The 25,284-nt window shown below is 39.3% G+C and overlaps 1 protein-coding gene across 3 annotated transcripts in view; it reads right to left on the bottom strand.

The window, feature by feature from the left end:
• Positions 1 to 2,541: 2,541 nt before the first annotated feature.
• Positions 2,542 to 25,284, bottom strand: part of POLD3 (DNA polymerase delta 3, accessory subunit) — a 70,329-nt gene continuing 47,586 nt past the window's right edge. For 2 of the 3 annotated variants that reach the window (XM_053561055.1, XM_053561057.1), the window contains exons 9-12: positions 17,310 to 17,423; positions 11,663 to 11,775; positions 9,957 to 10,035; positions 2,542 to 4,795 (exon numbers count right to left, since the gene is read on the bottom strand). In XM_053561055.1, the coding sequence (XP_053417030.1) occupies positions 4,593 to 4,795; positions 9,957 to 10,035; positions 11,663 to 11,775; positions 17,310 to 17,423 (509 nt within the window). In that variant the 3' untranslated portion in view covers positions 2,542 to 4,592. The remainder of the gene's footprint in view (positions 4,796 to 9,956; positions 10,036 to 11,662; positions 11,776 to 17,309; positions 17,424 to 25,284) is intronic. The other variant, XM_053561056.1, reaches the window with a different exon arrangement.

Below are 25,284 nucleotides of genomic sequence, written 5' to 3'. Positions count from 1 at the left end.
AATGTACACAGCTATGATTCAATTAAAAAAAAAAAAAGAAGGTAGGGGGAGACAAGGTAAGCCTCAAGAAACAAGGAGTCTGGCAGGAGCAAATGAGAAAAATAAAGCAGGGGAAGTGGGAGAGAGTGAGAAAACATTTAGGGTCTGAAATGGAAGAGGAATTCTAGAGTTAAGGTGGGTTCTGATCCAATGGAAAAGTATTGGATCAGAAACCTTACCAAGTTTCTCTGGCTAAGGAGCCTGGGTGGCCATGTGTGGGTGGCCTGCACTTAAGAACATAAAAAACTGGACACAGATACAAGTGGAGAGAAGTGTCATGCAGTAGGGAGTGGCAAGAGTCAATCCCAAATGCAGTCATTTGGGTATAATGTGCCCTTCAGAGAGGGCATGGTGACAGCATGGACTAATTTACAGAGCTGCCAGGGCAATAACTCAGAAAGCAATACTGCCTTCTCACAACAAAACAAGGCAGCCCCAGAATGTTTCATGGTGGTAAAAGCTGCATTACAGCATACTGAGATCCCGGAACCAATGAAAAGAGACAAGTTTACCAAAACGAGTCTTGACACTGAGTACGTTTCTGGCAAATACATTATTAGGCACACATTCTACTCATGTCCTGAAGAAACTATTTAGTTTCCTTATATGGCCCTTCTCTTCAGCTCTCCCTGTATAATAACTAATGTCTTCTTAAAGAAACAAAGATAGAAAAGGAATAGAACTATTCCACTCATCCTCCCTCCCTCCCACCAATTTTTTTCGGGGAGGTGAGTAGAGAGACATTATTGAGAATGTCAGAGAAGATCTATCAATTTTTGAAATCACTTTATTAAAAACTGATTCTGCCAAAGAAATCTGCATTGATGGGGGAAGACACGGGAAACACTGCAATTATCTGTGCTTGCTGCCAGAATGAAGCAGCTTTGCATTAACCATAATACTTTTCTTTAATCCCATTAGAATTTCAACTTGAATACTACTAGAGCCAAGATACGATGTGCAAGCATGGGTGGAAATTACAAAATCAAAGTTAATGTCAGCTGTCACTCTTTTTTTTTTTTTTGAGACAGAGCCTCAAGCTGTCGCCCTGGGTAGAGTGCTGTGACATCACAACTCACAGCAACCTCCAACTCCTGGGCTCAAGCCATTCTCCTGCCTCCGCCCCACCCAAGTAGCTGGGACTATAGGCACCTGCCACAATGCCCGGCTATTTTTTGGTTGTAGTTGTCATTGTTGTTTGGCAGGCCCGGGCTGGATTCGAACCCACCAGCTCAGGGTATATGTGGGCTGGCCCCTTAGCCACTTGAGCCACAGGCGCCGAGCCAGCTCCCACTCTGAGAATCAACTTCTAATGTTACTCCTCTTGTTAAATTCTTCAATTGGTCCCAAATATCTACAAATAAAATCCAAACTCCTTAGCAGGACTCAAACTTCATTTCTTAATACTCTCCTCCTCATTCCCAAATTCTACCGTCCATTTCTTGCTCAAACCATGCTTCTCTGCCTGGAAAATCGTTTTCATTCCTCTTTGCTTGGTAAAATCCTACCCATTTTTAAAAAACTGCTTGGTTTTCTCTCCTACAAGAAGACTGCTTTGATATTCACCCTCCCGTAAATAAACTCTTGGAGGACCCTGTCACTGCACTCACATATGACCATTGCCATTTCATTTTACTCGCTTGTCTCTCCACTAAATCCTGAGAGCAAATACCAAATTCTGTGATTTCTATTATATTTTCTAGTGCCTAAGTCAGAGGCCTGACACATAGTAAATACACAATAAATGCATAGTAAATATAGCTATCTATAAATCTCATTTTCTTGCAATGGGAAAATATCCACTGTCTTTAAAACCTTTTATAAAATAGAACAGCTATCTTCCCCTTTGACCACACGTACCAGCAGAATGATTGTGAAAGAGTATACCATCTAGGTCACATCCTTGATTACATTTTAGGAATTTGGATTATACTTCTGATGACATCAGAAAGGAGGCCGACATTTGTAGAGAACCTATGTGCCTACCACTATGTACTGAATTTTTGCTACATTCATATTACTTTATTCTTGACAACCTATGGTGATTCATTTTAGCTCTATTTTCATGAAGAACCTGAGGCTCAGAAACTTGCTGAAGATCATACAATTAAGTGATAAAAAGCCAAACTAATGGAATGTGCAAGATCAGAACTAGATTTTAGTTGAAAATGTATTTGGCTGAGGGCGGTGCCTGTGGCTCAGTGAGTAGGGCGCCGGCCCCATATGCCGAGGGTGGCGGGTTCAAACCTCAGCCCCGGCCAATACTGCAACCAAAAAATAGCCGGGCGTTGTGGCGGGCGCCTGTAGTCCCAGCTACTCGGGAGGCTGAGGCAAGAGAATCGCTTAAGCCCAGGAGTTGGAGGTTGCTGTGAGCCGTGTGACGCCACGGGACTCTACCCGAGGGCGGTACAGTGAGACTCTGTCTCTACAAAAAAAAAAAAAAGAAAATGTATTTGGCTGAAAGTAAGATTTACCATAGGGATGAAAAAATGATGAAGGCAGCAAATAAACTTGTCCACCTCAGACTACGGGTATGTGGTTTTAACAATATAAAACGGAAAACCAGACTTGTTCCCATTCAGAATTTAAGTAATTGTACACACTGCTGTCATTCTGTCAAACAACAGACCCATCAGACATTTAGCTTGAAGCGCTTTTTTAAAACAACTTCTCAAATTTATTTAACTCATGTGGATAACGTGGTAGAATATTGTATTAAAAAAAAAAAGGTACCACTTGAACCTTGCAGAGTTTAGGCATCATATTAGGCACAGAGATCACAGAAGCTACAATACCCATTGAAAAGTGGAACTCCGACCAGCCCCAGATCGTTCCAATTCAAATTCAGTTTTATTACAGATCCCAGCATAAATAATTTATTTTTTAGTTTTCCATTACTATTTAGAAAAATGACTAGAGGCAATGACAAAAATAACCATTTTAAAAGAGATTCCTCTCCAGAAGTTTTTAGTCCAGGCTTTCCATCCTTCTATCCATTTCATTTTAAAAAGAAAGGGCTTTGGAATGTGTCAACCTTTACTCAGCTTGCTATACAAAGCTGCAGCCTTCTCAAGTCCTGGACTTAATGCCAGGATTCATCTCCCAAACCTCTGGTCTTAATCAAATTTATGCTAAGGAAGCTTGCGTTAATCCCAAGGTCAGTCACAATCCTAAACTTAAACAGGAGACGGCTGATTGCATCACTTACGACATACACCAGGCTGAGGTGGAAGGAGCAGGTCAGACACCCCTCGTCTGTTATGTGTGCGTCACACCAGCACTCGAGCCTGTTCCCTTCCCCCAGGCTCACTGTGCAAGAACACAGCAATGCCACTTCAATCCACTGAGCTCACTGCCTGTCTAGCCATAATGAAAGTCACTTGAAAGTCACCACTGGAAGGGATTATTTTCCTTAAGTAACAAAAATGTTTTACTTCTTAGACCTACCAACAATTCAAATCTCTCCATCTCTTCTTGGGGGGCCTGGACTTTTAGGTAAATTGGGTAGCTAAAAATATAAAGAAACAACATCTATGCACAAATGTTTATTTTGTCTACCTTACTACCTTCCTAGAAAATTGCTGTTTCTGAACATTCCACCTTTTTGGGAAGGAGAAATTTTATGCAATTGTTGTACACTGTATAAAGAATGAAATTTCTCTTTTTAGTCTTTATCTCATTGTATGGGTTTCACTCTAAGTATTGAGAATGAGAAGGGGGAGACCAGCAAACCACACAGAGCAGCATAAAGCACACTCTCTGTCAGCAACATGACAACTCCTCTAATATCATCCATGCTGACTAAGTAATTTCTGGTGGAGTTGAATACATCATTAAATTTCTATTTGTGTTCTGCCTGAGGCTTTTCCCTAACCACTAATTACAAGTGAAGGTCTAGAGAGCTTTTGTGAAAGGGGCAGAACACAAGCAATGTCCTGGTCTGTAGCCAGGTGTCAGTGTACTGAATGATGGAGGGAGAGGATTACAGGAAGATTTTTGTTTCAGCCTTAGTTCAACCAAGATTTTAAAAGACATACAGAAAACAGCTTCATGGGGTTAGGGGACAGAAGTGTGGAGAACAGAAGATAGGAGGATGGGGAGTACTAGACTCATCTACTAGAATTCAGGGGTAAAAAACACCCACACAAGTTCATAGAACACAGAGGAAGAAGAAGGAATATTTCCTGCACCATATATAGATCAGGGCATAGGGTGAGTGGGGCACAGTGGATTAGCCATTAAATGGCTTCAGCGATAATTCTGAAACCTGCTCCAGTTTAATTTGGAATAAATTCTCAACAGACCAAAGATTGTGCTTAAAAAATGTCATTAGAAGATAACAGCTTTTAAAATATTCTTTTGCTTCCTGCTTCCAGGTGATTTCCTTTTGGTTATAAACCAGAAATAGTATAAACCTCACAGGATGAAAGAACAGTCTTTTGAAACAGGTGAGGTAAGTACCTAGATGAACTTACACAGTAAGTGAAAAAGTCTATACTTCTTGGTCTCTCCCTTGACCACTCCCAAGTCTCTGACCTACCAGAGATGACAGTTTATTTCTTCTGGAAGAAGCCAGTAATAGACACTTGTCTGTTGGCTTTGCCCAGAGCAGCAGTCCCTTTCTTGGGACCCTTTCGTTCCTCTCTGGGTTCTTTCTTTACAGGCATGGCAGAGGGTCTATGTACAGAGGATGTCTTCATCTTAAGCTCCTCTTCACTATCTGTGCAGGATTCACTCTCGTAGGCTTTTTCAGTCACTGGTAGAAAAAAATAGAATATAGGCAGGTGAGTCATTTACTCTATTAAGAGACGAGACGTCTTGCTCACCCCAATCACCACAGACCCTCTGATCAAGACAGGTATGCTTACCCAACACCAAACCTTTCTCCTATTGGAAGAGCAGATGTAGCCTCAGGTAGGAATTAAGTGAAATCCTGAGCTCACAGCCTCTATTTGGGACTCAGAATTAACATTCACTCTTCCTCCCTTGTTTCTCTGTCCCATGCCTTTAAATGGGACTTTATCATTTAATTGCCCAAATCCTTTATATGGGTCCTAGTCTATGCTAGCCAATTTCCTGAGCTCTATATTTGAATTATCTGTATCTCAAACACTTACTTATAACTCTACACTTTGGTTGGCTTCTTAAGCCTCATCTCCCTGACCCACAGTGCCTGCCTAGTCCCCATTTCTGGTCTTAAATCTGTAGTCTATTTGCCTGTCCCATTCTCTTTAGCCAAGCCAAGCTCACCACCACAGACCCTTTTGGCTATCCTGATGTCAACCTACTCTTTGCACATCCTAGATACAGAAAATTGGAGATTAGTTATTCAACTGTCTGGTTCTTAGTTCTGAAGCTGCTGATTAACACAAGATTTATTAGTAGCAGTCTATGTCATGAAGGTGACTCTATCAGATAACATTCTTGATAGTTTTAAGGAAGGACAATGATAAAATGAGAAACAAAGGGCGAAGAAATGCTCCAGTGATAATGGCATTTTAACATTTAACAAACATTAACATTAACAAACTCTATCAGATAACACTCTTGATAGTTTTAAGGAAGGACAATGATAAAATGAGAAACAAAGTTACCATTTCTTCCTCCCTTATCAGCCAAAAGCATAAATTAATTCACTCCCTGCTATTAAAACCCATCTAGCCCTCCCCAAGGGAAACTTGGATAGGAACTACACCAGTGAGTACTCATTATGAGCAAGTCCCAAAGGGCACAGGGACAGACCGTGCCTTCCAAACATGACGTCACAGACCTGAGGCGGTTTCTTTCATACTACTGCAATACATATACCAACCACAAAAAACAGCATGATGCCACCTTCCTGTGACTTTAGAGAGCTGCAGCAGCTACATAACCAATATCATCTAAACTATTTCTCAGCCTTTCTGGTTGCAACAAGTGATAGAGAAACAGTGAAAGAAAACACTATTTTGTTTTTTTTAGCTGAAAAGAATAACCTAATAGGCACAATAAAGGCTCAAAAGATTAAAATGAAAGGTACTTTTTCTCATTACAGAACAACAACAGTCTCCAGCTGTTAATTATTGATCATTGTTTCTAATAAAATACATTAACTGTCCTAAAGCTTTGGAATCAAATATCTTTGTGTTCTAAAACCTAGTATGAGGCTCGGCGCGTGTGGCTCAAGCAGCTAAGGCGCCAGCCACATACACCTGAGCTGGTGGGTTCAAATCCAGCCTGGGGCCTGCCAAACAATAATGACGGCTGCAACCAAAAAAAAAAAAAAAAAAGAAATAGCTGGGCGTTGTGGTGGGTGCCTGTAGTCCCAGCTACTTGGGAGGCAGAGGCAAGAGAATCGCTTGAACCCAGGAGTTGGAGGTTGCTGTGAGCTGTGATGCCACAGCACTCTACCCAGGGTGACAGCTTGAGGCTCTGTCTCAAAATAAATAAATAAACAGTATGACACTTTATATAAAATTTAATGTGTCTTGGAGCCATCTGGAGGGCTTGTTAAAACACAAATTGCTAGATTTATTTCCAAAGTTTCAGATACAGTAGATTTCAGGTAGGGCCCAAGAATTTGCTTTTCTAACATGTTCCTAGGTAATGCTCATGTTGCTGGTCTGGGAACATATTTTGAGAATCAATGTTCTTTTCTCCTGTTTAAAATGTTAAAATGCCATTATCACTGGAGCATTTCTTCGCCCTTATCCATCTAATCCTACATGGACTGAATAATTAACAATCCTCCCCACAAGGGTTTCTAGGATTTGTCTTTACTTTTAAGAGCCTAAGATTCACTTTGATAACTCCTGCTTACTTGGAGGCTGAACAATCTGGTAAACTTTAAATTATATTAAGTATTTTCAAAGGCCTTACAACTCAAACTTTGCTCCACAGATCAGAGGCATCAGAAGCTCTCATGAGCTTATTACAGATACAGAATCTTGAGTCTCACCCCTGGCCTGCTGAACCAGAATTTCAATTTTAGCAAGATCCTTAAGAAATGCAAATAGCCAAATTTGAGAAATGTTGGTCTAACATACAGAGGGAATTTCCACGGCACACCTATTAGTTCAGAAATTATGATTCCAGACCACCACCCCCATCTCACATGAATCTTTAAAGCATTATGTAACTGAACGAATGAGACAAAATTATGAGCTGTTATTTATTAAATACCTTAAATTAGGAAAGTCTGAAGAGCCATCTACATATACAGAAAGGAAATGACTCACTACTAGTTGGTGGATGACTTTGCTCCTTCATAAGCTATATTTTGTATTCAAATGGCAACATGTCTATAACATTACACTTTAGCACCACCAATTAGCTCATTATTTCATTACACCCCCCACCCCTTTTTTTCCCCAAAGAGATGAAGTCTCACTATTTTGACCAGGCTGGTCAACTCATGGCCTCAATTGTTCCTCCTGCTTTAGCTTCCCAAGTAGCTGTTGTTACAGGTCCAAGTCACCACACCGATTTTTTAGAGATTGGAGCTCACTATGTTGGTCAGGCTGGTCTCAAATTCCTGGCCTCAAGCAATCCTCTGCCTCAGCTTCCCTAGCAGCTGGGATTATAAGCGTAAGCCACAACACCTGACTCAATTTCATTATTTAGTAATGGAACCAGTGGCTGTCTCTTTGCTGTTTTGTGCAATAACTTGCTTAGAAGAGTTAAAAAACAGAGCAGCACCAACAGTATTTCTTTTTTTTTTTTTTGGCCAGGGCTGGGTTTGAACCCGCCACCTCTGGCATATGGGACCGGCGCCCTACTCCTTGAGCCACAGGCGCCGCTGCCAACAGTATTTCTTAAGAAGCATACTTGGTATACCTAAAGAGTTAAAAGGAGTATTTTCTATATTCAAAGGTATAGCTACTGCAAACTCTAGGACAAAGGAGTTGTCAACATGAAAATGTAGGACTTTTATTTTAGTTGAGCCCAACACTTCTCTGGGCTGCCATTGCAAGAAAAGGAAAAAAATCCTGGTTTGCATGAGTAGCAACAAATTTCCTTTTCATTCAACTGCTCTGCTCTTAAAAATCCACCACTTGTCTAAGAGTTCATCCCAAACCTATTTCAGGGGCTAAACTCCTCAATCTCTGATTTAAACTCACAGAAAGGGAAAGATCAGCTTTCTAAACCCATAGAACAAACCTGATCCAACACAGGACAGGGTAAGCCTCCTGTGTGGTACATCTGGAACAGTCTGAGCAGAAAGGGCAAAGCAGAACTCCTTTGTTGGTAACCAAAGCCAAGATTCATTAGGTTAAGCTTGGACTAAAAACCTTTTTAAAAGTGCTCTGTGAACGCAGTTTTCATTGTTGCATCCAAGGATCTTAATAGTCTCTGTCTGGAGACAGGAGTGCAAAGAAGTCCACATCCCACACCTGGCCAAAACTTGAGTACTATGTTTTAAACAAAGCAATAGGTAATTAGCCATAAATTCCCAATGAACTCTCACAAAGATATATTAATTAGACTTATTTCTTTGGGGGTAAAGGAGGAAGAAAAACCGGCACTGATGCTTTTGTTTTCTTAAATTTAAAAGAAAAACAACAGAATAAGAAATTCAATAGTAAATACATATATTATGACCAATGGCTAAACCTAGAGGCTTGAAAATGAACTATTAGAAGACTGAAAGCCAAAAAAGGAACAAAAAGTCCACTCAAAGTCCAGAATTCATAAGTTCACAAAAAATTTGGCATGAAAAGACAGAATTTCCACATGTAAAGATTTTTATTCCCCAATCACATGCTACAATTAAAACGGCAGAGGCCTTTTCAGAGGACTAAGAGGTGGTAATGAAGACAGGGCACACAACCAACAGAGTGTCTTCACTAGTTTTGAGAAACATACTGCCTAGGAAAAGTGGTTTCTTTTCCAATGAAACAATCTCTTTTAAAGAAGAAATTTGAAGTAGAAAAGGAAAATTAAGAAAGGGTAAAACGAATCTCCCAAACTGTCACAGGTGTCACAGTAAAGGAGAAATGATGATCATGGGCTATATAATCGACACAATGTTTAAAGTTTAAGAGCCTAAACACACAGCTCTTCTCAAACACAAAAATATCAGGCCTCACTCAACTCCTATATCCTAAAAAGGCTCACAGAAGTCTTGTTTTATTGTGGAAAGGGAAGAAGCTAGAACATGGCTGAAGAATCAGCCAGTTACTCAAAGACTCCTCTCCTGGCCTTCATAACAAGCACATGCTTTTACCTAACATGGCTTACAAATAGAAAATATAAAGGAGGCAATCTGGATGAGTCATACTCCTCTGAAGGACAAATGGAACCGAATACCACAGAACACTCTTGATACTCTCTTCAGAGTCTAATCATGTGTAAGAGTTTCTTTTCCACGGTTCAAATTTATAAAGCCACCATTCTAAAAAAACAAATGTTTCTTGACATCTATGATAACATCTTAAGTTTGTACCGTGGTTTCCATCTTGAGAATGTTTTCAGATATATTATGTCACCCGAATTAAGTAAAATAGACAGTTTACCTCCATTCCACAGATCAAGACACTGCCCATCAGAGACCATATTAGCAAAGATCTCAGTGTTTACTTTTTACAGCACTTAGCCTTATCAAATAAGAACCCAGGTGTTCTGAATTTAGTCATAGCATTCTCTATATTCTGCTAAAATGTGGGCCACAGAAAAGCAACATCAGTATCACTTGGTGGGGTGATTCATATACAAATTAAAGTTGGAGATCCTAAAAGGCTCACAGAAGTCTTGCTTTATTGTGGAAAGGAAAGAAGCCAGAACATGGCTGAAGAATCAGCCAGTAACTCAAAGATTGAATTCTAATTCCTCTCTTGGCCTCCATAAAAAGCTTCTACCTGCTCTAAAAAGGATTATGGTGCCTCTCTACAGTAGTAAGAAATCTCATCTCTGGATTTGGAGCCAAAAATTTGTCTTACCCATACAGCCATCTTCATCCACAAAAGTTTTAGATTTCAGTACACGTTTTCGTTTTCTTTTGTTTTCTCCACTTGAGCTCTGAAAGATCAAAGAATATAATGCTAAGTTGACCAATGAAACTACAGAAAAAAAAAAAAACCAATAAAATCTATAATAAACACCCTCCAATATTCTATTATGATTAAAAAGTTCACAGAGCATCTCTACACATTAATTTTTTGGTACCAACCCACCTACCCAGATAAGCTATGCTCACTGTATGCACAAGCTTGATATTTCATTGTTTATAAGAAAAATAGCACGCTGGGCGGCGCCTGTGGCTCAGTCGGTAGGGCGCCGGCCCCATATACCGAGGGTGGCGGGTTCAAACCCGGCCCCGGCCAAACTGCAACCAAAAAATAGCCGGGCGTTGTGGCGGGTGCCTGTAGTCCCAGCTACTCGGGAGGCTGAGGCAGGAGAATCGCTTGGGCCCAGGAGTTGGAGGTTGCTGTGAGCTGTGTGAGGCCACGGCACTCTATCGAGGGCCATAGGGTGAGACTCTGTCTCTACAAAAAAAAAAAAGAAAAATAGCATGCTAAAGAAAGAACTGTGTTCATTCAGTCAACAACTTTTACTGAGTAGTACAGGCACCATGGTTAAAAAGCAGAACACTGTAATATACCATGGTAAGGGCTTTAATGGAGCACTACACAGATAGGGGAAAGCATAGACACGGCCCCTAAACCTGACCAACAGTTTCTATGGCATATGCCCTTGCAGTAGATACTTGGTATATATCAGAACTGACATTTCAGCTTTATACTCATCTGATTTAGTATCAAACAGGACTTATTAACATACCAATTGCCCTTTTATCTCCACTGGACTCCTTCATCCCATTCCCTCCTCAGCTAATGAGGAGATCAGTGTAAGGTATCAATGACAGTCTGAACACAATAAATTAAAGGAAAACTAATGATCAGAAAGGAAAAAACTTGTCAGCACCCATTATCTTTTCATTATCTACACTAACAAGTGTGGACAAGATGCAGCTGAAGATCATTCAAAAGTGTACTTCCCCTAACTTGAGCAAGAGTAAGACCCCATCTCTGCAAAAATATGGAAAAATTAGCCAGGTGTGTGCCTGTAGTCCCATCTACTCGGGAGGCTGAGGTGAGAATCACTTGAGGCAGCAGTAAGACAGGCTCACACCACTGCATTCTAGCCTAGGTGGCAGAGTGAGACCTTGTCTCAAAAAAAAAACAGACAAAACCCTCCAAAAACCTATATTTCTCCATAGGTTGATAGTTTTTCTCATCCAGCCCTTTTCCAGAAGAGCTACTAAAACAGCAACAAATGTTTGTGAGTTGTTCATTCCCCACTGTCTTTCACGCTTTGCCCTGATGTAGGCAGGATGTCTTTTTGCAGTATTCTGACAGGAGTTGTGTGACACAGCAGTGATGCTGAAGGTCATGAAAAACAACAGCTTCCAGGGTCCACGTCTACACACAACCTTCCTGAGACTATGCCCTACAATGCAATTTCCCTTCCAGGTAAGAAGGGAGTGAATGCCCATCCTGTACAACCTGTAGGACAGCAAAATGGGACAAGAGCCACCTACTGGCATTTGTGAAGTATATAGCAAGTGAACTGATTACGCGTAGTAGTCATGGATCCTTGGGCTAAAGACACACAGAAATGCAAACTTCGCAGTATAAAGTTTTACCTTGATGGAAGGAGGTTCAGAATCAGTCTTTGGCACAGGTTCAAGAGGTGGAGACACAGGAGGAGGTAGGGATGGAGACTCAGCTTCAGAAGCCCCAGGAGAGTCTGGGAAGACTGAAATAACGAAATAAGCTTAGATAAAGGAAAGAACTATGAGCGCAAGGCTTCTCCACCAATTCTCCAAGTTTCCATGTCCAGCAAGGGCATTTTGGAAGCAATAATTCATGACAACCAAGAACTTTATGGTTATACAGTTATGTTTAAAGTACACATTTTATTAATTATATATGAATAAAATCAGAGAATCAAGCATTATTAGAGCTAAAAGTACCTTAGCTAAATTTTCTTTTGTAGCTAAGTCAGGGCATGAAGCTGATTTTTAAATATTCACTGATTACCTACCAGGTGCCATGTATTTCACTTTATCCTCATAACAATCCTAAGAGACAGATATTATTATCTGCACATGACAATTGAGTAAACAGGTTCAGAGAGGTTCCTTAACTTGCCAAGATCTCATAGCTAGTAACTGAGATAGGAGGTTTCAATCCTACGTTAGTCTTGATTCCACAGCCTTGTTACGTCAAATATTCCATACTACCTTACCTTATCATTCAGGACCAGACATTTTCTTTTGTTCCATGCCAGAGTCTTTGTGATTGTCATCTAAGGATTACTTGCATCACCTAAGATATCTATTAGACTGAAAATTTCCGGTTGATGTTAAGAGCATAAATTTGAGGAGGAAAGATCATCTTTGAAATGATGACACAGTTAAAGCTCTAACAACTAAGACTTGCTTAATATTTTGTATAGGGGCCAGGCACGGTTGCTCACACCTTTAATTTTAGTACTCTGGGAGGTCAGGGCAGGAGGATCACTTGAGCTCAGGAGTTCCAGACTAGCCTGAGAAAGCCTGACATCCTGTCTGTACTAAAATACAGAAAAAATTAGCTGGGCATCATGGTGGGCGCCTATGGTCCCAGCTACTTGGGAGGTGATGCTGTGGTACTCTAGCCTGGGCAACAGAGTGAAACTATCTACATACATAAATAAAAATATAAATATTTTTGTATGGGGATTATTCCCAGAGATCATCCACTGATGAGGCTTGTTCTGCTACACTGAGACTAATAGGAAAGAACACTTTTAGGAAGCAAACAAATATTGCTATAAAAGTGGTATCACCCAAGAAAAGAGCACCATCAGAAGAATCCCAACATTCCTCAGCAGTTCCAGAAACAGTGGTCTTAGTATAAGGCCCATAAGAGAGGAAGTGAAAATCCTCAGCTGACCTCTCGCTTAATGACCACAAAGAAATTACTGGTCTGAAGCCTGGGTAGCTGCTTAGCCTCACCTGCTCCCTGAATCTCCTGGCTATATTTCAATTCTTAGCACAAGTCCTGGATCTAAAATTCTCCCAACTGATTAAGTCAGTGTTAAAAATTATGACAGGGGCGAGTTTAAGGCCAAATGACCTAAAGAGGTAAAACGGAAAAAGAGCCAAAACAAAACAATAAACTACACATACTTCAAGTATGAAATGGGCCCCCAAACTTTATAAGTTCTGGGAAACAAGAGACAGAAACATAAAAGGAAAATGGTCCAGCTATTAACCCAACTCTGGGAGGCCAGACCAAGATGGGAGTTCAAGCAAGACAAGTTAAAAACAAGAAGTAAGCATGCATTGCTCTGAAGGAATAGTTATTAACATAGTTGGGCCACAATGGTAGAAGAGTTACAGTGGTAGGAGGAAAGATTAGCTAGTGAAGAAACCAAAGAAAAGGAATTTTGAGCACTCACAGTAATAAATTTATGTGTTATTCTGTTTCCAGTTCTGTAACCACTTGACTTAACCAAGGAAACACTTTATCCTAGTGGTACCCTCTAAGACCCTTCTCACTGCACTGTATGCAACTATTTATCTATATCCCCACTCTGAACACTAAAATTCCAAAGAGAGGCTGGGCACGGTGGCTCATGCCTGTAATCCTAGCACTTTGGGAGGCCGGGGCAGGTGGACTGGTTGACTTCAGGAGTTCAAGATCAGCCTGAGCAAGAGCAAGACCCTATCTCTACTAAAAATAGAAAAACTAGTTGGGCATAGTGGTGGATGTCTGTAGTCCCAGCTATTCAGGAGGCTGAGGCAAGAGGATTGCTCAAGTGCAAGAGAGTTTGAAGTTGCTGTGAGCTAGGATGCTATAGCACTCTACCTAGGATGCCAGGGGCAACAGAGTGAGACTCTGTCTTCAACAAACAAACAAATAAATAAATAAATAAAATTCCAAAGAGGCAGCAACATTACAATTTTCATGGCATTGAATACAGAGTAACTATACACACACACATTTTTTTTTTTTTTTGAGACAGCCTCAAGCTGTAGCCCTGGGTAGAGTGCTGTGGCATCACAGCTCACAGCAACTTCCAACTCCTGGGCTCAAGCGATTCTCCTGCCTCCACCTCCCAAGTAGCTGGGACTACAGACGCTCACCACAATGCCTGGCTTTTTTTGGTTGCAGCCATCATTGTTGTTTGGCGGGTCCAGGCTGGATTCAAACCTGCCAGCTCAGGGGTATGTGGCTGGTGCCTTAGCCGCTTGAGCCACAGGTGCCGAGCCATAAATATTTTTTTTTAAATAATCACTTTCTCAACTAAATTTAGAATGAGGAGGAGCATCTATTCATTCTGGAATGAAAGAACTGAAAACATATTAAGACTATATTTCTTCCTAGTAATGCAGGAATTAAGTTATTTCTTTCTGGGTCTGACCTTTTCTTTTTTTCCTTACAAAGAGAACATGTAGAATTACTAAAGGTGCTTATGACCCTGCCAGGGTGAAGGAGAAAGAATAGTCCCTTGGGTAGAGAGTCAGATGAAACTGAAGGGAATTTTCTGAGATAAGTTACTTGCCAGTGCATTTACTACTGCTAAACATTTACTGGACATCTCAACAGGACGAGTGAAGTAAGTAATAAGAAAATCAACTATGTATCAAGCACTGTCCTAACACTTGTGACATACCATCTTATTTGATCCTCATAAAAAGCCTACACAGTTTGTGGTAACATCCCCACTTTAGAGATGGGGAAACAAGGAATTAAAAAAATTAAGTAATCTACCTAAAGTCTCACAGTAAGTGGCAGAGGTAAGATTTAAACCCAAGTCTGTCTGACTCCAAAGTCCTCGATTTTCTCCACGCCTCTGTTAATTTCTAGCTTAAAACAGTGTATTACATATTCAGAGTAACACAAAACAAAGCAGTAAGTTACAGACTGTGTAAAGATTTAAAATAAAATTTCAGTGGCTTTGAGAAAAGTAAGAAATTTAAGAATCCAATGGTAGGTTTATAAATTTATTCAGATGTCAAAAACTCTGTTTGTCAGAGAAAAAAAACTCTAGAGCCTCTGCTCTAATTATCTGTTATTATAGGTTATTTGCCTCTATAACATTTCTTCACAATCCTTTCAAAACTAAATAAGTCCCCTCATATTTTTCTTTCTTTCTTTTTTTTTTTTGAGACAGTCTCACTGTGTTGCCCTGTGTAGAATGCGGTGGCATCTTCATACCTCACAGCAACCTCAAACACTTGGGCTCAAGCAATCCTCTTGACTCAGCCTCCATACTAGCTGGGATTACAGGTGCTCGCCACAACACCCACCTATTTTTAGAGACGGGGTCAAGCTGGTCTCGAACTCCAGCGATCCACCACCTTGGCCTCCCAGAGTGCTGGGATTACAACTTGGCCAGCCCACTTATATTTCTAATTACTCACAGGCATTATTTTTGTGGGCTACGGATTAGAACTACAGAGTATTTCAGAGTATGTAATTAGTGCTCAATTAACCATGGTAATTCCTCGACTTAAAGCTGTCTCCTTCACTAATACCAGAGTATCTAGTTTACCTTTTTAATGTACATTAGGATGATGGCTTCAAAGACTTTTCCAGAATCTTCCCCAAGGTCTTTTCCTTATTGGAAATAGGAAGACTATTCCAATTTGCACAAATTCCAAAATTTACTTCCTAATTATTTCCCCAAGTGTCTACATGGAGTTGCCCATCTTTCTTTCAGTAGCCTTGGTCAAAGCACTTTAATAAATGACAAGTAATAAAAATACAGCAACTGCTCCTCTGGGATGCTCACCATGCTCTATCCCTATTCATTCCAAAGAGCTATACCTTTGAGGGTATTTTACCTCTCACAGGCTATCACATGCTTTAATCCTAACATGTAAGCATGATTGGTAGCATCTAAATCCACAGAAGAATCAAAGATGGCACCTCTATCACAGAGAGGTTCAACTTCCTGGTACTATTTCTTAGACCTATTTATTTCTTTTGCATTACTGTCACCTGTATATATACCTTATTTTTTCATTCACTTATACAGCTGAGCTACTACTTTTTTTGGGAAGCCTCTGTTACCATTTTCAATTCTTCTTAGAGCTGTTTCTGGTAAGAATATACAGTCTTACAGTTTAGTTTTGTCCTTTGACAGCATAGCAGGTTCCTTTTTCGCATTCATTATTATTTTTTATTCTTTTATTTTTTATTTTTATTAATTTTTTTTTTTGTAGAGACAAGAGTCTCACTGTACCGCCCTCGGGTAGAGTGCCGTGGCGTCACACAGCTCACAGCAACCTCTAACTCTTGGGCTTACGCGATTCTCTTGCCTCAGCCTCCCGAGTAGCTGGGACTACAGGCGCCCGCCACAACGCTCAGCTAATTTTTTGTTAGCTTGGCGGGGGCTGGGTTTGAACCCGCCACCCTCGGCATATGGGGCCGGCGCCCTACTCACTGAGCCACAGGTGCCGCCCCATTATTATTTTTTAATACTTTTTGGTATCAGTGTGTTTGTCTATGTATCTTTATGTGATGCTGAATTTCTTTGAACTAAATTTTCCCTGCTTTCCTAATGTATTTTCTACAACATCAATTCATTGAGAACTAATTACAGAAATTCAAGCGTTTTCATCATTGGTTCTGAAAGCAGGTTTTCCACGGCAGACTTGTTTAGCAGACCAGGTCAGCTGACTGTCTTTCTGTTTGTCCTCCTTCTCTTTCTATATACTTTCCTTTACACAAAGTGGGAAGAGACCTTGGCTCATTGAATACCTGGTATTCTTTTAAAAAGCTTATTAGTTTTCCTGGTGAGATTCTTGCCCTTATTCTGTTTGCTATCTTACAGCATTGCCCACAATCTAAAACTAGAAGAGTACACAGCGTCATTTCCTTTCAACAACGGTACTGTAGATTGTTCCAGTTTACCGTGGTTTTACTTGTATGGTGTGAACACAACACCAATTACCCTTCATACCTAGAATATTGCAATTCTTAAAAGACTCACGTGAAAGTAACCAAAGAAATATCTCTTCCCTTAAAAAAAAAAATGAACTGTATATATATTTAGATAGCATATATAATAGTCTCATACTCTTTCCCTTCATGTTAGTTGTTTTGGCAATTACCAGAAGACCATGGTTCTGGTCAGAAGGATAAAGCAAATTTCAAACAGAAGTTAAGTACCCTAAGTCTCTCAATGCCAGGATTATTATTCTCATCGTGACCCATAATAAATTACTTTTTTACCTCCTTGAGCATCAAAATAAAAATTGATCCCCTTAACCAAAAATTAAGAGTAATGCCCACCTTCATCTTCACTGCTGTCAGACTCCGGAAGTTTGATTCTTCTCCTCTTTTTCTTCATATTTTCAGTTTCCTTTGTCTCATCATCAGATAACTCTACTCGCTTCCCCCTGTTGCCATCCAGGAATAAATTAAACATGTTGCAGAGATCAAATATTAAGTATTCATAGGTTCCTACAGGTTCTGCTCTATAACCCACAATCTTAATTCCAGAGGGTACAAAAGAATACTCAGAGTAGCATACTCTGCTAACTGACCACAACTAGGTCACTTCATGAGTTGACCAGAATAAAAAATTTCTCCAGCTCTCTACAGAGCACTGGAAAGTACAACGAGGTTAATCAAGAATTTTTCTAAATTCCTTCTTAAATGCCTCTCCATCATTCAACAGCATTAAATAGGGGAGCTACCATCTACATACAAGGCTCTTTAATAAACACTAAGGATGCAAACATACAGAAGAAAATACTGTTTTCAAGAAGCTCTGACAAACACTACTAGCTAAAATGCAGTATGTTAAATTTTACTGCACAAATAAGACATTATGGGATATGACTCTTCTTTAAAAACCTAAGCAGAAGTTCGTCAGGTACAAATGAGAGGCAAATACTTTATAGAGAAAGAATAATATAAGCAAAGACACAGATATCCCTTAAAGTGATTCCCACAACATAATAAAAAACTTAAGACTCCATCTTGACATTATTTGGCTCGTCTTGATGTTCCAATACACTACTCATCCACCAAAAAATAATTTTCTATCAACGATTCTATCTCGAGATAGAAAAAGAACAAATTAAACCCAAAGTAAAAGGAAACAATAAAATACAGAAATCAATGAGCTAGAAAATATTTATAAAATTAATGTCTTTTATAAACCTGATAAAAGAGAAAGAAATTGGGAATGAAACAATGAAGGAATCTGTGGTGATAATTACAGATTCTATAGAAACTAAAAAAATGAGGCTGTATTTATGAACAACTTCATGCCAATAAACTCAACGACTTGGATGAAACAGACATACTCCTTTAAGAATACAACTCAGCAGGAGGCGGAGCAAGATGGCAGCCGAGTAACAGCTTCCTTGCATCTGGGCACCGTTGAGTCTGGGGAGATAGGACTCCAGGCATCTCTGGCTGGTGGGATCTGCCTATCATCACCCCTGAGAGGATACAGGGAGTCAGCGAGAGACTTCTGGACCCCAAGAGGAGGACTAAAACAGTGGAAAACCGTCCACAGGCACGAGAACTTAAAGAGCAAGAGGAAGTGAAAGGAAAATTAGGGCAAGGAAACAGATAAAAGAAATCACCCATGAGGAAGAATCAGCAGAAAACTACAGGCAACATGAAGAACCAGTCCAGAACAACCCCGCCAAGGGACCATGAGGTAGCTACTGCAGAGGATTCCACCTATTCAGAAATGTTAGGAATGACAGAAAGAGAATTTAGAATACACATGTTGAAAACAATGAAAGAAATGATGGAAACAATGAAGGAAACTGCTAATAAAGTGGAAATTAACCAAAAGGAAATTCAAAAACAGAATCAAATAAGAGATGAATGATATGAAGAATATAAAAAGAATATAGCAGAGCTGAAGGAAATGAAACAGTCAATCAGGGAACTTAAAGACGCAATGGAAAGTATCAGCAACAGGTTAGACCATGCAGAAGAAAGAATTTCAGAGGTAGAAGACAAAGTTTTTGAGATAACTCAGATAGTAAAAGAGGCAGAAAAGAAGAGAGAGAGCAAGCAGAACGTTCACTGCCAGAATTATGGGACTTTATGAAGCGTTCCAACATACGAGTTATAGGAATCCCAGAAGGGGAAGAAGAATGTCCCACAGGAATGGAAGCCATACTAGAGAATATTATAAAAGAAAATTTCCCAAATATCACCAAAGATTCTGACACACTGCCTTCAGAGGGATATCGGACCCCAGGTCACCTCAACTCTAACCGAGCTTCTCCAAGACACATTGTGATGAACCTGTCCAAAGTCAAGACAAAAGAAAAGATTCTGCAAGCTGCCAGGAGTAAGCGCCAGTTGACCTACAGGGGCAAATCCATCAGAGTGACCGCAGACTTCTCTAATGAAACTTTCCAAGCAAGAAGACAATGGTCATCTACCTTTAATCTACTAAACAGAACAATTTCCAGCCCAGAATTCTGTACCCTGCTAAGCTAAGCTTCAAAATTGACGGAGAAATCAAATCATTTACGGATATACAAACATTGAGGAAATTCGCCACAACAAGACCAGCTCTACAGGAAATACTTCAACCTGTTCTGCACACTGACCACCACAATGGATCAGCAGCAAAGTAAGAACTCAGAAATTAAAGGACAGAACCTAACCTCCACACTGTTGCAAAAGATAAAACTAAGCAATGGACTCTCACAAAATAAGATGAATAGAATACTACCACACTTATCAATTATCTCAATAAATGTTAATGGCTTGAATTCCCCACTGAAGAGACATAGATTGGTTGACTGGATTAAAAAACACAAGCCATCCATTTGCTGTCTGCAAGAAACACACCTGGCTTCAAAAGACAAATTAAAGCTCTGAGTCAAGGGTTGGAAGACAATTTTTCAGGCAAATGGAATTCAGAAGAAAAGAGGAGTTGCAATCTTATTTTCAGATACATGTGGATTTAAAGCAACTAAAGTCAACAAAGACAAAGATGGTCACTTTATATTGGTCAAGGGAAAAATACAACAAGAAGACATTTCAATTCTAAATATCTATGCACCCAATTTAAATGCTCCCAGATTCTTGAAACAGACCTTACTCAGTCTGAGCAATATGATATCTGATAATACCATAATAACAGGGGACCTTAACACTCCTCTTACAGAGCTGGACAGATCCTCTAAACAGAAATTAAACAAGGATATAAGAGATTTAAATGAGACCCTAGAACAACTGTGCTCGATAGACGCATATAGAACACTCCATCCCAAAGATAAAGAATATACATTCTTCTCATCACCCCATGGAACATTCTCCAAAATTGATCATATCCTGGGACACAAAACAAATATCAACAGAATCAAAAGAACTGAAATTTTACCTTGTATCTTCTCAGACCATAAGTCACTAAAGGTGGAACTCAACTCTAACAAAAACGCTCGACCCCACCCAAAGGCATGGAAATTAAACAATCTTCTGTTGAATAACAGATGGGTGAAGGAAGAAATAAAACAGGAAATCATTAACTTCCTTGAGCATAACAACAATGAAGACACAAGCTACCAAAACCTGTGGGATACTGCAAAAGCAGTTTTGAGAGGAAAATTCATTGCTTTAGATGCCTACATTCGAAAAACAGAAAGAGAGCACATCAACAATCTCACAAGAGATCTTATGGAATTGGAAAAAGAAGAACAATCTAAGCCTAAACTCAGTAGAAGAAAAGAAATATCCAAAATCAAATCAGAGATCAATGAAATTGAAAACAAAAGAATCATTCACAAAATTAATGAAATAAGGAGTTGGTTTTTTGAAAAAATAAATAAAATAGATAAACCATTGGCCAGACTAACGAGGAATAGAAAAGTAAAATCTCTAGTAACCTCAATCAGAAATGATAAAGGGGAAATAACAACTGATCCCACAGAGATACAAGAGATCATCTCTGAATACTACCAGAAACTCTATGCCCAGAAATTTGACAATGTGAAAGAAATGGATCAATATTTGGAGTCACACCCTCTCCCTAGCCTCAGCCAGGAAGAAATAGAGCTCCTGAACAGACCAATTTCAAGGACTGAGATCAAAGAAACAATAAAAAAGCTTCCAACAAAAAAATGCCCTGGTCCAGATGGCTTCACTCCAGAATTCTATCAAACCTTCAAGGAAGAGCTTATTCCTGTACTGCAGAAATTATTCCAAAAAATTGAGGAAGAAGGAATCTTCCCCAACACATTCTACGAAGCTAATATCACCCTGATACCACAACCAGGAAAAGACCCAAACAAAAAGGAGAATTTCAGACCAATCTCACTCATGAACATAGATGCAAAAATTCTCAACAAAATCCTAGCCAATAGATTACAGCTTATCATCAAAAAAGTCATTCATCATGATCAAGTAGGCTTCATCCCAGGGATGCAAGGCTGGTTTAACATACGCAAGTCTATAAACGTTATCCACCATATTAACAGAGGCAAAAATAAAGATCACATGATCCTCTCAATAGATGCAGAAAAAGCATTTGATAAAATCCAGCATCCTTTTCTAATTAGAACACTGAAGAGTATAGGCATAGGTGGCACATTTCTGAAACTGATTGAAGCTATCTATGACAAACCCACAGCCAATATTTTACTGAATGGAGTAAAACTCAAAGCTTTTCCTCTTAGAACTGGAACCAGACAAGGTTGTCCTCTGTCACCTTTACTATTCAACGTAGTGCTGGAAGTTCTAGCCAATACAATTAGGCAAGACAAGGAAATAAAGGGAATCCAAATGGGAGCAGAGGAGGTCAAACTCTCCCTCTTTGCTGACAACATGATCTTATACTTAGAGAACCCCAAAGACTCAACCACAAGACTCCTAGAAGTCATCAAAAAATACAGTAATGTTTCAAGATATAAAATCAATGTCCACAAGTCAGTAGCCTTTGTGTACACCAATTAACAGTCAAGATGAGAAGCTAATTAAGGACACAACTCCCTTACCATAGTTTCAAAGAAAATGAAATACCTAGGAATATACCTAACGAAGGAGGTGAAGGACCTCTATAAAGAAAACTATGAAATCCTCAGATAGGAAATAGTAGAGGATATTAACAAATGGAAGAACATACCATGCTCATGGATGGGAAGAATCAACATTGTTAAAATGTCTATACTTCCCAAAGCAATCTACCTTTTCAATGCCATTCCTATCAAAATACCAACATCGTACTTTCAAGATTTGGAAAAAATGATACTGCATTTTGTATGGAACCGGAAAAAACCCCGTATAGCTAAGGCAGTTCTCTGTAACAAAAATAAAGCTAGGGGAATCAGCATACCAGATTTTAGTCTGTACTACAAAGCCATTGTGCTCAAGACAGCATGGTACTGGCACAAAAACAGAGACATAGACACTTGGAATCGAATTGAAAACCAAGAAATGAAACTAACATTTTACAACCACCTAATCTTTGATAAACCAAACAAGAACATACCTTGGGGGAAGGACTCCCTATTCAATAAATGGTGTTGGGAGAACTGGATGTCTACATGTAAAAGACTGAAACTGGACCCACACCTTTCCCCACTCACAAAAATTGATTCAAGATGGATAAAGGACTTAAACTTAAGGCATGAAACAATAAAAATCCTCCAAGAAAGCATAGGAAAAACACTGGAAGATATTGGGCTGGGGAAAGACTTCATGAAGAAGACTGCCATGGCAATTGCAACAACAACAAAAATAAACAAATGGGACTTCATTAAACTGAAAAGCTTCTGTACAGCTAAGGAGACAATAACCAAAGCAAAGAGACAACCTACACAATGGGAAAGGATATTTGCATATTTTCAATCAGACAAAAGCTTGATAACTAGGATCTATAGAGAACTCAAATTCATCCACATGAAAAAAGCCAACAATCCCATATATCAATGGGCAAGAGACATGCATAGAACTTTCTCTAAAGACGACAGACGAATGGCTAACAAACACATGAAAAAATGTTCATCATCTCTATATATTAGAGAAATGCAAATCAAAACAACCCTGAGATATCATCTAACCCCAGTGAGAATGGCCCACATCACAAAATCTCAAAACTGCAGATACTGGCGTGGATGTGGAGAGAAGGGAACACTTTTACACTGCTGGTGGGACTGCAAACTAGTACAACCTTTCTGGAAGGAAGTATGGAGAAAGCTCAAAGCACTCAAGCTAGACCTCCCATTTGATCCTGCAATCCCATTACTGGGCATCTACCCAGAAGGAAAGAAATCCTTTTATCATAAGGACACTTGTACTAGACTGTTTATTGCAGCTCAATTTACAATCGCCAAAATGTGGAAACAGCCTAAATGCCCACCAACCCAGGAATGGATTAACAAGCTGTGGTATATGTATACCATGGAATACTATTCAGCCATTAAAAAAAATGGAGACTTTACATCCTTCGTATTAACCTGGATGGACGTGGAAGACATTATTCTTAGTAAAGCATCACAAGAATGGAGAAGCATGAATCCTATGTACTCAATTTTGATATGAGGACAATTAATGACAATTATGGTTATGGGGGGAAACAGAAAGAGGGAAGGAGGGAGGGGGGTGGGGCCTTGGTGTGTGTCACACTTTATGGGGGCAAGACATGATTGCAAGAGGGACTTTACCTAACCATTGCAATCAGTGTAACCTGGCTTATTGTACCCTCAATGAATCCCCAACAATCAAAAAAAAAAAGAATACAACTCAGCAAAAGTGATCCAAGAAGAACCAGAGAATATGAATAGCTCTGTTCAAAGAAATCAAATTCACAATAAAAATTCTCCTACAAGGGGTGGTGCCTGTGGCTCAAAGGAGTAGGGTGCTGGCCCCATATGCTGGAGATGGCTGGTTTAAATCCAGCCCCGGTCAAAAACTGCAAAAATAAAATAACCCTATTATTAAAAAAAAAAAAAAAAAAATTCTCCTACAAATAAAATCTGGACCTCGATTCACCGGTGTATTTTATCAAACTTTTATGAAAGAAATAATATATATGTCACACAAACTCCTTCAGAAAACAGGAAACTCTTCCTAATCGCAGTCATGTGCTATTTAATGACAGGGATACATTCTGAGAAATTCATTATGAGACAATTTCACTGTGTGAACTTCATAGAGTGTATTTACACAAACCTAAATGGTATAGCCCCCTGTATATCTAGGCTTTATGGTATAGCCTACTGCTCCTAGGGTATAAGTCTGTACAGCATCACTATACTGAATACTGCAGACAACTAGAACACAATGGTGTTTGTATATTTAAACATATCTAAACAGAAAAGGTACAGTAAAATATAAAAAATGGCACACCTCCACAGGGCACTTACCATGCATGAATGGAGCTGGCAGGACTGGAGGGTGCGCTAGATGAGGCATTGAGTGAGTGGCGAGTGAATGTGAAGGACTAGGACATTACTGTACACTATTGTAGACTTTATAAACACTATACACTTAGGCTTCACTAAATTCATTAAACATTTTTCTTTCTTCAATAATAAACTAGGCTTACTATAACTTTTTTACTTTATAAACTTAAAATTTTTTAAACTTTTTGACTCTTTTGTATTAAGGAACTCCAAACACACTGTACAGCTATACAAAAATATTTTCTTTATGTCCTTACTCTGTAAGCTTTTCTCTATTTTTAAAAATTTAATTACTTTTACTGATAAAATATTTTTGTTAGGGTGGCGCCTGTGGCTCAAAGGAGTAGGGCACTGACCCCATATACTGGAGGTGGTGGGTTCAAACCTGACCCCTGCAAAAAAAAAAAACTTCAAAAAAAAATATTTTTGTTAAAAATAAAGACACAAACATAAGCATTAGCCTAGGCCCACACAGGGTAAGGATCATAAATTATCACTATCTTTCACTTCCATGTCTTGTCCCATTGGAAGGTCTTCAGGGCAATAACATGCCTTCTTCTGAAATATCTCCAAAAGGATCTGCCTGAGGCTGTTTTACAGTTAACTTAAAAAAAAAAAAAATATATATATATATATATGCACATACATGAGTACTAGGCTGGGTGCAGTGGCTCATGCTTGTAATCCCAGCATTGGGAGGCCAAAATGGGAAGCCTGCTTCAGACCAGGAGTTCAAAGATCAGCATGGACAACAAAGCAAGAGCTTGTCTCAAGAAAAAAAAAGTAGGACTACTTAAATGATGATAAAAAGGATAGTACAATAAACACATAAATTATTATGTGTACCATAGACATATATTATTATTATTAAATATTATGTA

The sequence above is a fragment of the Nycticebus coucang genome, chromosome 14, assembly GCF_027406575.1.
Source record: "Nycticebus coucang isolate mNycCou1 chromosome 14, mNycCou1.pri, whole genome shotgun sequence".
Lineage (NCBI taxonomy): Eukaryota > Metazoa > Chordata > Mammalia > Primates > Lorisidae > Nycticebus > Nycticebus coucang.
This window is presented reverse-complemented; position numbering and strand designations above follow the sequence as displayed.